Source organism: Lithobates pipiens, unplaced genomic scaffold (genome assembly GCF_037356315.1).
Source record: "Lithobates pipiens isolate NorthernLeopardFrog02 unplaced genomic scaffold, aLitPip1_a1.2 Scaffold_23, whole genome shotgun sequence".
NCBI classification, from domain to species: Eukaryota; Metazoa; Chordata; class Amphibia; order Anura; family Ranidae; genus Lithobates; species Lithobates pipiens.
This window is the reverse complement of record NW_027507785.1, coordinates 85,786,763-85,802,135: the sequence shown is the minus strand read 5'-3', so window position 1 is coordinate 85,802,135 and position 15,373 is coordinate 85,786,763. Positions and strand designations below refer to the sequence as shown.

General features: G+C 43.1%; 1 protein-coding gene across 1 annotated transcript in view; it reads left to right on the top strand.

Annotated features, from left to right (window-relative positions):
* Positions 1-15,373, top strand: part of SUCLG2 (succinate-CoA ligase GDP-forming subunit beta) — a 326,616-nt gene that overhangs the window by 142,288 nt on the left and 168,955 nt on the right. The window contains exons 8-9 of the mRNA XM_077451973.1: positions 1,179-1,340; positions 13,435-13,577. Of these exons, the coding sequence (XP_077308099.1) occupies positions 1,179-1,340; positions 13,435-13,577 (305 nt within the window). The remainder of the gene's footprint in view (positions 1-1,178; positions 1,341-13,434; positions 13,578-15,373) is intronic.

Sequence of the window (15,373 nt, the reverse complement as noted above, 5' to 3'; positions counted from 1 at the left end):
GGTTTGGTGTAATGAAGTTAATTGGACGAGCGTTTGACAATTATTCACAAAGGGGTCTCAATCTTTCTTCCAACCAAGGACAAATCAAAATTGAAAACCCTATTCTTTCAGATCCATGATCACCTTAAAGCAGTAACCTTACAAAATGACCATGTGATCCACTTTGTTATAATGCGGTGCAATTTGAATAATAAATTGCACCACATTGAATTGTGAATTGTACAGGAAGGCAATGTGATTTCTGTGTGATCCAAGGCTAAAGGTTAAATTGTCCAATGTCTTGGGCTCAGTTTACACTGCCGCCACCTGAAAGTCACACGACTTTGTGAGAATTTGCCAGGAGAGGTTCTGGCGGCTTGAGCACTACTTTGAGGCACAAGTTGGCTAGAAGTCGCCTTGAAGTAGTAGAGGGACCTTTTTTTTAATTCAGAGCAACTTCTGTAGTGCTAATTAGGATAGCTCTCATTGACTAATATGGGATTTCACATGTCACGCAACTTGGGACCTCAAGTTGCAGCCGTGTGAACCAAGCCTTAGACAGACCACATCTCTTAATGCGGACTGAAAGCTTTTGTGGAACAACTTTTTTATGTCCAAACAATGGGATCACAAAGCAAAAACTCACCTGGATATATAGCTTTCTGCTTCTGGAAGTGTTTGACTCTCGAAAGATTCTTCAAGTGATAATTTCTCTTCAATTCAGCAGAGCACTCCAGCTAGTCAAAAATGCCAACTGCCATATTTCTAGCTTTCTATCCACACATCTTCCCTGTCTTTATGGAAAGAACAAATTGTCCCACTTCCATGGTCTTCTATGTTTCTAAGCACTTAGAACTTTATCATTAAGTTCTTTATTCCTTTCAATAAATCTTACAATATCATTGATCATTTTGTTTTTTGTTTTTTTTTCCCCATAAACCTAATTAGCATCTCAAAATAATGAAGTATTAAAACAATGGGAAGAAATATCTTAGTTTTAATTAATTTTATTAAAGTTCACCCACCAGTTTTTGTTCCCCGGATAATAATGTTTATGCCAGTACATGCTAGATTTGTTTTATATCTTTGTATTTTCTTTGCAAAAGACTAAAGTACGTTGAATTGATATTAACTTTTTTTTCTATTCTAATTCTTTTCTTAAACGCATTTTCTTCCCCTCTGTCTTCCTATCGCTGCAGTTGTGTGCTTTGATGCAAAAATTAACTTTGACGACAATGCGGAATTCAGACAAAAGGAGATTTTTGCAATGGATGACACGTCGGAAACGGATCCCATTGAGAGTGAGGCGGCGAAGTACGACTTGAAGTACATCGGTATGGAAGGGAACATTGCTTGCTTCGGTAAGAACAGAAGTATTGTAACAGATCTATTGTATCAAGTGATTGTTCGTTTCACATGACTTTTGTTTAACAGGAACAGCGTGATTCTGTCACTGCAGCTATCAAAAAAATTGATGCCATGTGTTGGCATTGTTCTCATGTCTAGCCCTTATTAACAGTAATGTGTAAGCCGGTATTAAATTACTTTGAATGTGGTACATAAAGGATTATTTATAATAGGAGATGCGGTGACTGTGGCAAACCACATAGTGTATTTGATTTGTCCTTAAGCTCGAGAAGTTGGGCAACTGTAAGGGGGGGGGGGGGTATAGTGAGGTCATTTCTGCTAATCTTATAGGTTTAGATCACAGGAGAGAGGGAGGGGAAATGAGCAGGGATAGAATGTTCTGATCCATTTCACATTTGCATAGGAGTTGTAACAAATATTTTCCCCAGTAATAAACTTTTATAAAAATTAATATTTGTTTTAAAGTATATGTCTAGGCATTACCCACACTAACCTCTAAAAATCCTACTCCCCTCTAGACCATTATTATTTATTTTTTTTACTTTATTTCTATAGCAAGAAATTACTTCTACTACTACTACCACCAAGATTGTAAAATTGGTACGAGGCAGCTGCTGGGAGATCAGTTCCTACCAGTGACGGCGCGCTCATTAGGATAAGGGGCACAGGGGCGCCGCCCCCCTAAACCTTGCGCCCGGCCCCTAATCTCCATGCAGGGCCCTGGACACCTGGATTTTAATGGGGTTATTTTTTTTTTTAAGCACTTGATTAGAGTCTGAGGCTCTAATTGGCTTCAAAAAGGGTTGGCTCTGCGCCCCCAGCTCGCCCACTTGTGTGATGTGTGCAGCAGTGGTTTGCACAGATAAGGAGAGGAGGAGCAGGCGGGGGAGCTGGCAGCAGCCATTGAGCGTGTAGTCTCCGGCAATGACATATGCAGTACAGAGTTGCCGTGTATCCTGAGGTGGGAGAAGAAAGATGGCAATGTCTGTCACTGGAGCATACCGCAGCCTGGCTCTGTCCACCTAGCTGCTCTCCTACTGCTTTGTCCACCTGCTGTGGGGAAGCCTTGTGCATGGATGAAGTAGGTGCAGATCCAGAGGTTGGGGGAAGGGGGGGTTTCTTCCGCCCCTCATAAAAATGTAGCACCAGACGCCACTGGTTCCTACTGATTTAGGCACGCACCCAGAACTACATCTCCCAAGAGACTTCTTCCTACATACATGTGTATGCTGACTCTTGGGAATCAAGAAAGTAGCATTGCTTTTTTAGGCAAAAGATATCAGTGTGTATGTGGAGAGGAACGGGGAAGAGTGTAGTATAGGGTGGGGTTTTGTAGCCCAGCAGGCAGAGCTGCTAAAGCTGCTTGGGATTTCAATACAGCAAAAGTCTTCTGTTTTTAGCCCAAGAGGAAGTTAGGAGCAGGCTGGACTTCTGGCAGGCCAATTTTGCAGATTACATTTCATTTTGCTCTGTACCTGTTGTAGTGTCTTATACAGTACAATGCTGAATGGGGAAATTAAAAAGAAAGAACAACACCGCGCAAAAGACCTCCCACTGGATAAGGGAAAAAAAAAAAAAAAAAGTTAATTGTTATTACAATAGAATAATTAAATTTTCCAACTGTAAATTATGCTGACAGGCTTTGAAAACCATGAATTGGTTGCAGTTCATAGAATCCAAACTCACAGGCAAAAGACCACATTGTCTGAGTTCCAATCATGCAGTCTTTAGATTTTGCAATTGACTGTCCATGTCTATTTTATAAAAGGCTCAACTCTGCATCCTGATCACTCTGAACTCATGCAGGTATTATTTTGTGCCATTCATCTCCGGTATATCCCCTTCATGCTGTTTTAGCAACCATTCTTCAACTGTCAAGACATATTTCATACTAATTAAGGATCACGTACAGGACAGTTGTGCCCGCTATTATTTATCCAGCAAAGTTTATCCGGTGGGAGGTCTTTTGCACTGTATTTCTTTTTTGTTGTACCAATGATTTTTTTTCAGTAACTAATTATACCGCTGCATAGGCTCTTTATTATGCAAAGGTCATCATCAGATTAGGTACTGGTGCTGTGATTCGTTTTTCTATGCCGAACAGGGAGCTTACTAGGTTGCACAGGGCAACTGTTATACATCCCTTAGAAATCAGACTGGCCATTCTCTACCTTTTTACTACAAAAGAACCCTGAAAATAATAGGCATCGGGAAACCTCTGCATAGACGTATCACCAGTATATTTCCACCTCCACTCCAGTATACTCACCAGGGATGTCAGCCTCAACAGCTCAGGTTCCTTTATACCCCCAAAGCATAAAATTCTTAGGGAGAGCTGGAGGTATACAGGAACCTGAGCTGTTGAAAGTGACATTTTGGTGTGTATACTGGCACAGAGGTAGAAATATATAAACACAGGAGAATGCTAACATGTTTCAGCCAAAGCCCTAATCATAGCTATGATGAAGGCTTTAGATGAAACACGGCATTCTGCTAAGTTGTTTTGATGTCCCAGGCAGCTTATCTGTTACCAAATAAAGTATTGTGAAAGATTGTTATTAGGCTTGCAGGCTCTTTTTGAACTTGGGGAAACCCTGCTAAAGCCAATTTATTGGGGGGCGTTGGGAAAATGCCCCTTTTATTGGTGGCTAGTGGGAAGAATGCCCCCTTACAGGCAGCTAAAAAGATCATTGCTGGCTCTGCCTTATGGTGTTCACCCTGAAAATATGCAGGCACCATTAAGTAGGAGGTCCATTAGCCACAGCTCAAGAAACTCCTTGCAACCTCTGGTGGAACCCTGGTTGAGAAAGGCTGAACCAAACCATGATCATGGAAGGTGCAGAGCATTCAACCGCACACTAAGGTATACTGATCTGGTGTTAAAAGGGAGTACTGTGGATGCCGCAACACTTTCAGATGCTTTGCCTGTTGGGCATAACCCATCATAGGCTTGGCAGCCCAAAGAAAGCAAATCAGTTTTGGTGACCAAAACCTGAGCAGTTCAGCATCAGGGGACTGGTATTTACACTTTATTTTTCAGTGTGAAAATCCAAGTTTAGACCAGAAAGTCTCAAGTTTTTTAAATGAAACAGCAAAAAAAAAAGCCTTAGTGATCTGACCAATGCTATAAACCCACAGGGAAACTATCATTAATGTCTTACTAAAGTAACTGAAACCTGGTTGTTGTGAATACGCTTGGTACATCATTTTGTTTTTCGTTGCTGTATCAAATAAGCTTCTATTCGTATGTGAAATGGTTAAATGCGATTCTCCACTCTGGACATACAAATGACTATCCTAAGCATGAATCATAAACAGAGTTTCTCAATCATCAGGCAGTTGTAAAAACAGCCAGCGAGTCTGGAGTGCTCTCAGAACGGCACTTGCAAAGCGTACCTGGAGAACCATCTGCCCATCACTTAATACTGCTGAGGTTTCAAGTACATCAAATGTCATAGGATGGCATCCACTGTGAGCTTCAGCAGCTACACCTATCAATAAAGTCTGAATAAGAAAATTGGATGGGAAGTCTACAGCGTTAAATCTAATTGCTCTTTAGTGGCTATTTACATGGCTGCTGCGGATGAGGAGATGCATTATTAGGTGTTTTTTTTTTCCCCTTTGATTTCCTTTTGATTCTTATACTTATTACTTTCCTTTCTGTGACTTCACAAGTTCGATTTTAACTGCCTTTTTTAGGGCCCCATACACATCCGCTGAAACAGAGCCAACTACCAGTCTAACACTAAAAGTATTTTTAGGTCTTGTTTAAGAAATAATTTCCCCCACTTCTTCCTTGCCCCAACAGCTTAAAAAGAAACTGAACTCTGAAAGCTGTGCCCAAAAGACAGGTCCCCAGTATTATCTATGGTCTCCCTGCAGCTGATATTTCTCCAGTACTGACTTACCATGCCTTGTTCTACACTGTGTGGAGGTGACCATCTTGGTAGAGGCAGGACGTTTGCTTTCTCATATCAGTGCTTCTAGCAAGGAGAACAGTGAGCTGCAAAGAAGTGACATTCCCAAATCTCACTACAAATCTCCTGACACTGAGATAGACACAGCAGTGCCTTATATCTCACACTGCAGATATATAACCATGAGGTGGTAGATGCAGGAGTGTCTAGGCACCTTCACATGCCAGGAAGTGCACTGCTATTTTTCGGATGGAATTCCAGGCAAAGGGTAAAACATTATTTCAGGGTCCTGCTTGGTCACAAAAATTTCCCTATAATATAGCAAATATAATTTTTGCATCTAGTTTCACTCAAAGGTTCTGACTAAAATTCAAAATCGCTATCTTGAAGAAGCTAGTTAGCTTCTCTTCACTGAAGAGTCACTTGACCAGTGATGTGGATAGTCATAACCTGTGCAGTCATTTTATTCAGATCAATATTTCAACCTCTCTCTCTCTGTCATTGTGGTATTGGGGTAATATGTGGTAGGTGCTTTCCAATGAGTTGTGCCAGACCAAACTGTATTTTAGCGCGTAGCAGCTCATGTTTATTAAATAAAATGGATCGTACACATAGACATCAGTTGCCCAAGCAGGGGTATCAACATGAACAGCCAACAGAAAATACCAAGCCACTTGGCTCCCTTGTTATCAGTAACGCCGCTTTTCTTACCAGTCCCTCTGACTATCTTGTCCAGCTCTTCTGATTCACTCGGCTCTTAGCTTTTAGTTGCAGCACCCTGCTGCATGGTCCACTCCTGGCCGTTGGATAGGGATTCTCCTGACACCCCAATCAAACTTTATCCCTACTATTTTACCCTGCAATCTTCAGACTGGTTAAGTGGACTTAAGGGTCATTCCTCTTTTCTGGCAGTGGTATCTGTGAGTGGATAGTGCAGGACCCATGTAATGATGTGTGAGTAGAACTGTGAGCCCTGGCCAACAAAATAATGCCCCTGATAATGCACCACAGGAATTGCCATTATTTAACCAGAAAAGGAGTGATGACCAGGAGCGGAGAGTCTAGGATGGACAGCACTGGAAAGGAGGTGAGTATTGTAGCCAAGTAAAAGGTGGAGTGGTATTCGTCTGGTGGTGTTTCTCAGGGGGTTCTTCAGTTTGGAATGGCTAGGGTAAGGATATGGCCCAAAGAACAACCCAGGGTGTCCCCTGGGAAAATAACAGGAAAGACGGGAGAGTCCTAGTGTAGTGAGAATATATATTTAAAAAAAAAATGTTTACTCCAAGAGTGCTGGTTTACATAAGAAAAGCATAACTTACATTTGGTGAGGGATAAGGTAACCTAAAACCTTCTGTGAGCACAAAGTGAGAATACACCTGTCTTCACGCAGGGTAAATTTGGCCGCTCTTGTTGCCTCGGGTGTCCCGTTTCCAGGCATAATTTGGGTAGTGTGTGTGTTAGAAGGTAAAGAAACCCACCCATTGGCATGTGTATTGTAGTGTGTCTAAGAATGGATCTGAATCATCTTAATTGATGAGCATCAAGTTACTTTATTTCATCAAAAGACACAATCCAGGACTCAGAATCACCACTTCCGCAGTTTATAGGTGATATACAGATGTCCAGTATTTTCTGATTGCACAGGCTTCACTCTAGTGTGTCTGTGTCGATATGGGCTGTTTCCAGCCTGCACAACCAACAAATACTGGACACCTGTTTATCACCTATAAACTGAGAAAGTGGTGATTCTGAGCCACAAAATTCGTTTTTTGATCAATTAAAGTAGTGCAGTAACTTGATTATCAATTACGATGACTATGATTCATCTTTAGCCACGCTGCAATACACATCCCAACGGGCACCTCTGCAATTCAAAGCATCAATGTGTTTCCTTACATTCTCCCTAACAACAAGGTGGAGTCGGGCTTCAACATTTCAGAATGGGTCCACTCTGAAATGAACATGTGCTTTTTTTCCATAGAGCAAATGAAACTGATTCACAGATGAACTCTGCAAGGGTTAGGTGCTAGTTTTGTCCAAGGGAGAGGAGAAAGCCTTATACTCACCTGAACCTTCTTTCCACCGGCAAATGGTGCTTCCCTACGATCAAGTGGTGGGCTGTTCCTGGCATCCTCAGGTCTGTGGAGCCTGCTATGGGGGGAATCGAGGGGAAATATTCCAATGGAGACATTGTTTCTAGTGACCTGGGGGGTCCCCAAAATATTCCTTTAATTTGTAGGGATTGCTTCTCACTTACTGTTTGGCTATGGGAAAGGAAGTGAAGGGAAATCTCTGCATTAGGACAGATGGCGGAAAAAAAATCTAACGGGTCATAATCCTCCCTTACTCTATCCAAACTTAAAAAAAAAAAGTGTTTTTATCTACATTTCCCCCTACACGCAGAGTACACATAAATATGTGCCCTCTCATCAGCTGGGCCTTGGCACCAAGGGGCCACATATTTGCATGCATTATCGCCGATAGAGCTATGTCGAGAGCGCAAGCCCTGTGCACTCCCGACACACTGACCTGGCAGCTCACGAAAAGCTTCCGATCGCTTCTTACAATTGGGCGTTTTTCAATTATGTAACCGCCATGACACCCAATCCCGACGGTCCCATGGTCACAAGCCCCACCCCTGCCTCCCAGAATGCCAAATCCCTTAAAGGGAGTGGTTAATCTCTCTGCTAGACAAAAACACCACAGCCCCAATGCAAGGGAAATTTTTTATTTTTTTTGCCCAGAGTTGAGCTTTAATTTCTCTCTTCAGCTTACTTACCGTTTTTTTTTTTTTTTTGCTCCCCTCCACTGCTACTTTCAGCTTTCAGGAACCAATAAAAGTCCTGTGTAAGCTTTGAGTCACTGAAGCTGAACCCCTGTGTGTGGCCCTTTCCTCAAACACAGAGCAAGTCACAAGGTCCTCCAAACCTGGGGATACTGGGTATTTCCTTCAACTTCTTGCACTGAATGATGTGGTGAGCAAAGGTTCATACTATGCTGTTGGGAATGAAAGGTGTCAAGATGAACTGGTTGCTTTGTATTGTCCTAAATGGGAAAAGCAGAGATTTGCTGTTTTTGAAGTTGAATTTTTGTTTTCAAGAAAGCTTGTGTGTAGACAAATGCAATGACGGAGCCATGTCGGAGTACTGCTGCTGACAGGTGATGTATTTTAATCAGGAGCAAAAGGCCTTTCGGGAAACTTTATTTTTAATGATTTCATGTTCTTTGTGCCACAATGTCTCTAGAGAAACAAACAGTCAATCGTAAGTGGCACTTTAATGTAACTAGTTATTAAGCAAACTCCCATGGGGTCCTTTTTTCCCGAAATATTCATGACGTTTAGACAGTATTTGTTTTTATTAAACTGATTTATGATTGAAACTGAAAAAATTTCATATGCCACAAATGCAGGTAACAAGAGAATCCAGCCAGGTACCGGCTACTGCTGTTTACAAGATATTGCAACTTTTAGGAAATCTTAGAGCTGGTTCACACCAGATGCAATCCAGTGAGTTTTAATTGTGCATCAAAAAAGCGATATGAATTTGCCATAACCTAGTTTCATATAGCCCTATGGCACCAGATTAAGCAGACTTTTCATTGCTTCAGGGGCTGCCGTATTATTTTGTACTGTGCAACCTCCTTCTCGTCGGGGTCATCTTATTGAGTTGGAACCCGCCTTGGGTCCACAGGTAAACGCAAGGGCCCCATCAGGGCTGGTTCTCCTGCAATAAATGGTCTTGCGGGATGTAGCAGTGTGGAGATTAGCTGTAAAGAAGGAATGTGTATTCAGTGTGGTCTATGCACACTGGCACTACACGGGCAATGGACTGCTAGCAGTGGGGCAGCCTGGGCTTGGGAGTCGGGCAGAGCAGGCACCAGTTTTACTTCTGTCTTTTAGCTGGACTGTCAGTGTCGCCTATCCTGAACCCCCCCAAAATGAATGCAAATGCTCTTTGCCGAATGTCAGCGTCTCTGCCTTCATGGTCCACCCACAGCCCAACCAGGACTCCGTGACTGGAAGCTGGATGGGTGAACTGTGCTGCCTGTGCCGATCGTGCAGTGTAACTCAATATCTCACCCCTGCAGGTGAGAGTTTGGATACAGCAGGATTCAGAGTAAACAGCACAGGCCCCAAGAATGCTTAAGACCCCTTGTATAGTGACCAATCCCTGCTGTGCCCACACTAGCAACCCCACCCCCTGATGCCGCCCATCAATGCCTATCAGTGTGGTCTATCAGTGCCGCCTCAGCAGGATTCTGAGCTAAGGGCATCTCTCTTACAGCGCAGAGCCTGCACCGCGGGAAATGTGACCCTAAGCAGCTGAATTTAATCATTCACACACAGTGGTGCACACAGGAAGAGAGGGGCGGGAGGAGAAGGAGCAGATCAGCTTTCTCATTTCCCATCAATGCGAGGGTAGAGGGGGAACTCGGTGCAGGCTCTGGGCTGTATGAGAGAGATGCCCGACAGTGGCAGAAAGTCGGCCCGGCGCAAGTGCGACCTTTGCGACCCTGGTAGTTCCGCCACTGGTATAACAACATATTGTGTATAGGATTACATTTTTGTTCTTTAAAAATGTTTATATCTTTGGATAGTTGTTGATTAGTGTTTGATTAATGGCTTGTTTTCTTATTGTTTTAAAATCTATTTTATTGAAAGTATTAGGAAATATAAGCCTCAAATCTATTGCCTATTTATACTGTCATTCTTGAGAGTAGGTACGTAAATTGAGGAAGGAGTGTAGGGGTCCTAGTGCATTATTTTGCTCTCCCGTGATGCTGTTAAGATAGCTCTGCTTCTCGCGCTCCACGACTATTCGAGAGGCAATGGGGGTGCGGGAACCAGGGAACACAGTGTCCTTTCATTTAAAATGGAATTAAACTCGCTCTATCAATATTATCTATTCTTAATCCATATTCTACCAACATTAGTATATAGTTATGAAGATGTATTATAGTTTTAATTTAATGTGGATGTAAACCCTCTCCTATACCCAGTGAAGTGAACAGCCTCAGATGATACACAGAGATGAAACAAATCTCACTACATAAATTTTACATTTATATCTGCTGTCTTCAGCTTGCTATATTATTTAGAATTCTTACATTGTGTTAGAATTTTTACTTCTTCATTCATCTGTGGAGTTAAAGCGGGAGTCCGCCGTTTATTTTTATTTTTTTAAAGCCAGCAGCTACAAATACTGCAGCTGCTGACTTTTAAAATAGTGACACTTACCCGCCAAGCGCGCCCGCGATGTCACCCGAAGCCGATCTCTCGATCGTCTCTCGGGTGCTGCCGCCGCCATCTTGGGTATGGGAATCAGGAAGTGGAGCCTTTCGGCTTCATTTCCCGGTTCCCTACTGCGCATGCGCGAGTCGCGCTGCGCAATAAGGATGGTCCCCGCTGTCTCTGGGACCTGTGTGTTTCCCAGCAGGCAGCGGGGGACTTTCGGAAAGGGGCGTAGATTCTGCGGAAAGGGACGTACCTTCTGCAGAATCTACGCCGGAAGTGGGTGCAGATACCTGTACTGTACAGGTACCGGCACCCCCCTCCCCCTGAAGGGTGCCAATTGTGGCGCCGGAGGGGGGAAGGATTCCAATGAGTGGAAGGTCCACTTTAGGGTGGACCTCCGCTTTAAGTCTTCGCATACACTGTTGACAGCTGTTTGGAAGAAAGGCACAAACTCTCTCCACATAGGCAGAAGAATGAAGATACTTTCAGAGCTGTGCTGTGACAAGGCAAGCTCTCTGCTAATGCGCCCACCCCCGACACAAATTTCAGGCTGGTTTTATCTCCCATCTCAGAGAACTTGTCAGAAGTTATCATGCTGATAACAGAGGAACAAAACAGCAGAAAGACACGGGACTCAGGGCTTTGGAAAGAGATAAGAAAACACTACAGCTATATGTGCCCAGGTCAAATTTCATGACTCAGGTTTACATCCACTTTAAAGGTTTTTTTTTTTTTTTGTTTCGTTTTTTTCAGTTGCTTCTTGGTTTTTGACCTAGGCCAAAATGATGTCATACATCCTAGGAGTCTTCATGGGCTTTTTTTTCTATCTTGAGGAGGGGCTTTCTTAGCTAAGCACACCCACATGCCTGCATGCCTGAGCAAAGGGCAGATGGATTCCATATGAAATGTTACATGAATCCTTTGCCCTAGGATCTGCCCCAGGAGGGGGGTGGGGGGAGGGAGGAAGAAGAAGAGCGGAACTTCCCCTTGTGGGTGAAGTTCCGCCTTCAATCCAGAATGGATGCAGAGGTCTGAAAGAAGCAGTAATCGGGTGTTTGTACAAAAATTATAGTAAAGCAACTACAGTGTGTGGATGTGTGTGTGTTATAGCGTAAAGTGTGGTATCTGGCTGCTTTGAATAACATTCCGCAGGATATTCTGTGATGGATTTTGCAGGACCAAATTAGGATGAAAGTGATTAAATTGGTTAGACAATTATGATCATTGGTGTGGATTTACTGAAGGCAAGCAGACTATACACTTTGTAAGTGCAGTTGCTCAAGAACTAAGTAAATGAGGGGAAGCTCTACTGACTTTCATCACCCAATCATGTTCAAGCAAAAATGCTGTATCTTTATTTTCCTTGCATGTGATTGGGTATTCTTTGCAAAGTGAAGCTTCACCTCATCTACTAAGGTCTAGAGCAACTAAAAAGTGCCCAGTCTTTTTGCCTTTAGTAAATCAACCTCACTTATTACATAAAGTGAATTGTTTCAGATGTCCATCTAAAGCTGGCCATACATAGTTTGAAATGTGGTTCAGCAGGGACCAAATTAATTTCCATCACTGTGTGCCTGTCCCTGCTCAACAGAAGTCGAGTGTTTGATTGACTTTTGTTGAAGGGACATGTTGCAAGACTTGTCAGTCGTCACAGCTGCTCATCGGTGTATTCTGAAAGGGGTAGTTCCCGCTGTCAGAATACAATGTCCCAGCAGGGGGATTTCTCCATCCACCTTGCTTGTGTGGATGGAGGAATCCCTTTGTTTTTTTTTTTTTTCAGCCAGCTATCACAATTACCAGTTTATGCCCAGATTTAAGCAGAGCTCCACCCAAAAGGGGATGGTCTGCTTTAAGCCACCCCCCCTTCTCTGCCTAACTGGGCATGTAATTTGGAGAGGGGGTGAATTCTTACAGGATCCCGCTCCCACTTCTGCTTGGGATCGCCTTCCCCACTCCCTCCTTGCAGTCTTTTGGGACACATCACAGGTCCCAGAAGACTGCAGGACCTTTCACAAAGTGCAGTGTGGCATGCGCAGTGGGCAGATGGCTGTGAAGCTGAAAGCCGTACAGCCTTTTGCCCACAGTAGTCTGTGCCGGTGTTCTGGCGTATAGAGTCTGGGCATCACATAGTGTCCACTCCGTACTGCGCATGGGCAGTACGGAGCAGACGAAGCTTCGGAAAATCTCCGAAGCTGAACGGCGCCTGCGCCGTGAGTGGAGGTGGTAGCCCCACCATCCAAGCGGACATAGGGTTGTGAATATTATAGGGCCCCATGCGGGCGAGCTTCGCTCGCCACGCTTCGGTCTCGGCCTCGCTGCGCTCGGCTCTTTTTTATTCTAACTCTATGTCCACTTGGATGGTGGGGCTAGAACCTGGACTCACGGCGCAGGCGCCGTTCATCCTTGGCAATTTTTGGAATCTGTGTTCCTGTGTACTGCGCATGCGCAGTACGCAGGGGACACTATCTGATGGAGGACGCTATTTGTCAAGACACCGGGAACCTGAAAGCTAGTGGAAAAGTAGCCCGGGTGAGGACGGTGCTGGTATCATGGACAGGTAAGTAAGTGTCCATTTATTAAAATTCAGCAGCTATGGGATTTGTAGCTGCTGACTTCTATTTTTTTTTTTTTTTTAAAGACTGAAGCTTCACTTTAAGCAAATTATTTTGATCGGTCACCTGCATGAAAGGCTGATGCATTCATGACCTTCTTAAGATAGTATTTAAACAAGAACTGGAAAACTAGGATTCATCTATCTTGTCTCTTAGCAGCCAATTAGATTTACGCTTTCAAATTCCACTTGTTTTTCTAGAGCTAACATGTATCTGGTTGCTGTCACTATGGCAGCTCTTACTGCAGAGACTTTATATAAGGGTCCTTGTATGATTGCATCTAATACATTCTATACTATTTTTTTTGTCCCCCTCTTACCAGTTAATGGGGCAGGTCTTGCCATGGCCACCTGTGACATCATTGACCTTTATGGAGGGAAGCCAGCAAATTTCCTGGACCTTGGAGGTGGAGTGAAGGAGTCTCAGGTCTACCAAGCCTTTAAGCTGCTCACTGCAGATCCCAAGGTAATGTCACGTTTGTAATTATTTTCATTATGAAAAGGAGGCAGCCTTTTAATGTCTAAACCAGCACTGATGCAAATGCAGCCATCACATAAGTAGAAGATAGGGACATCACAGAATGCAGTCAACATGGCTGCATGTCTGTCCCTGTTGTGGCTCTTCCCAGGGATGGATTGAAGCAGTCGTAAACACTACTTTTTTTTTTTTTTTTTTTTTTTTAACGGGCTCCTGGATCTATGCCATAATGTGCTAGTATGCACCAAAACAATGCTCTCCCATGCAGAGCTGTCACCCATCTTTTGTATTGGTATCCATAAAGGTGCGCTATCCCTTTTTTAATATGCAAAGTGTCTTAGTGCAATAAATTTGTAAACCAAATAAATACATAAAATGAATCAATTAAATACATAAAGTGTTACAAAGTGTTCCAGTGCAAAATTAAATAAAACCAAAAAAGGAGCCATAGTGCATCAACTATGTGTATATAGAAAAGTCCATCATAGATCTTCAGTTTGTAGAGTAGATCAATACTGTGGACCACCAGTTCCAATTATCACTACGCTTTATCATCACCACCACTAGAAATGGCTGCTTACCACATGATTATAAGGTATGAGGAGGATAAGCGGCATTTGCACTCCCCATGAGCACCACAGCATTAATCTATCACTCCCCTTTAGAAATTCTGCAAGACAATACTGGATTCAGCAATTCACCACTGAGAACCCAGAATAAACTTGTATTGCTCAAAGAAAAATAAACTACAAAACTATTACCCAATATCGCCAAAAACAACAAGATTTTTTTTTTTAGTGGTGTGATACTCACAAATATCGATGTAAAATGGCATATAACTGCATCGCCGTCCATTCAACAGGGTGCGTAATGATGTCGAACACTAGCTCCGCCCAACACGTTTCTTGGCAAACCAGGTCTTCAGGGACACTTCCATATTCACCCAGTCTTCCTTCTGGGCTAACGCTCTGGATGATTGAATTCCCATGCTGTAACGACATCACAATTGCAGCACAGCACTTTCTGCATTCAGTGCACACTGCACATTTCCAGTGCCGTCATTGGCTAGGGCCAACGTAAATACTTCCCAAATAGTACAAGCTTAGGAGATATTCACGGTACCTACAGGTAAGACTTATTATAAGCTTATCTGTAGGTACAAGTTTTAAATTAGAGTTTAATGCTGCTTTAAGGCAGCAAGGGGTCCTAGGCAAAGCTTAGCAGTCCTGTCTTCCCTTCCCCTTGATTGACATAAGGATTGCAATCGGCACAGAGAAGTTTCAGGCACCAGCTGTCTACAAGCACTTCCTCCCTTTTTAAAATTTTAGGCAGGTGCACTGGTTCACTTTTTAAATCTATTCCATCAAGGGGTAAAGTGTCTTTTACGTTTCCCCTTGTTTATGTAAATAGTATTGTTTTCCTTTTTGCACTTTGTCACAATGTTAAAAATAGTCGCTATGTGAGCGGTGGCATCAGAGCTCACAACAGATCTCTCAGCACATCTACCTTCCGCTCTGAGCTAAACTAGCACCTAAAAGTCAAAATCATGGCAGTAATTGGTCCCAGTGTGTGCTATAATTGATTATGAATCTTGTAACGATAAATCATCTTGCGAAGTTAGAAGAGAAATAAAACATTAATCTAATTAGCGGGCAATCTATGCAGGAAAGGAGAATTTACAGCGTCTTCTAAGAGCTGCAGTTGCATCCTGTTATAAATTGAGTTTTTATCTCTGCAAAGCTGAAGGTTGCTCATCTGATTTCGGGTTCGCCTCTGTTGCTGGG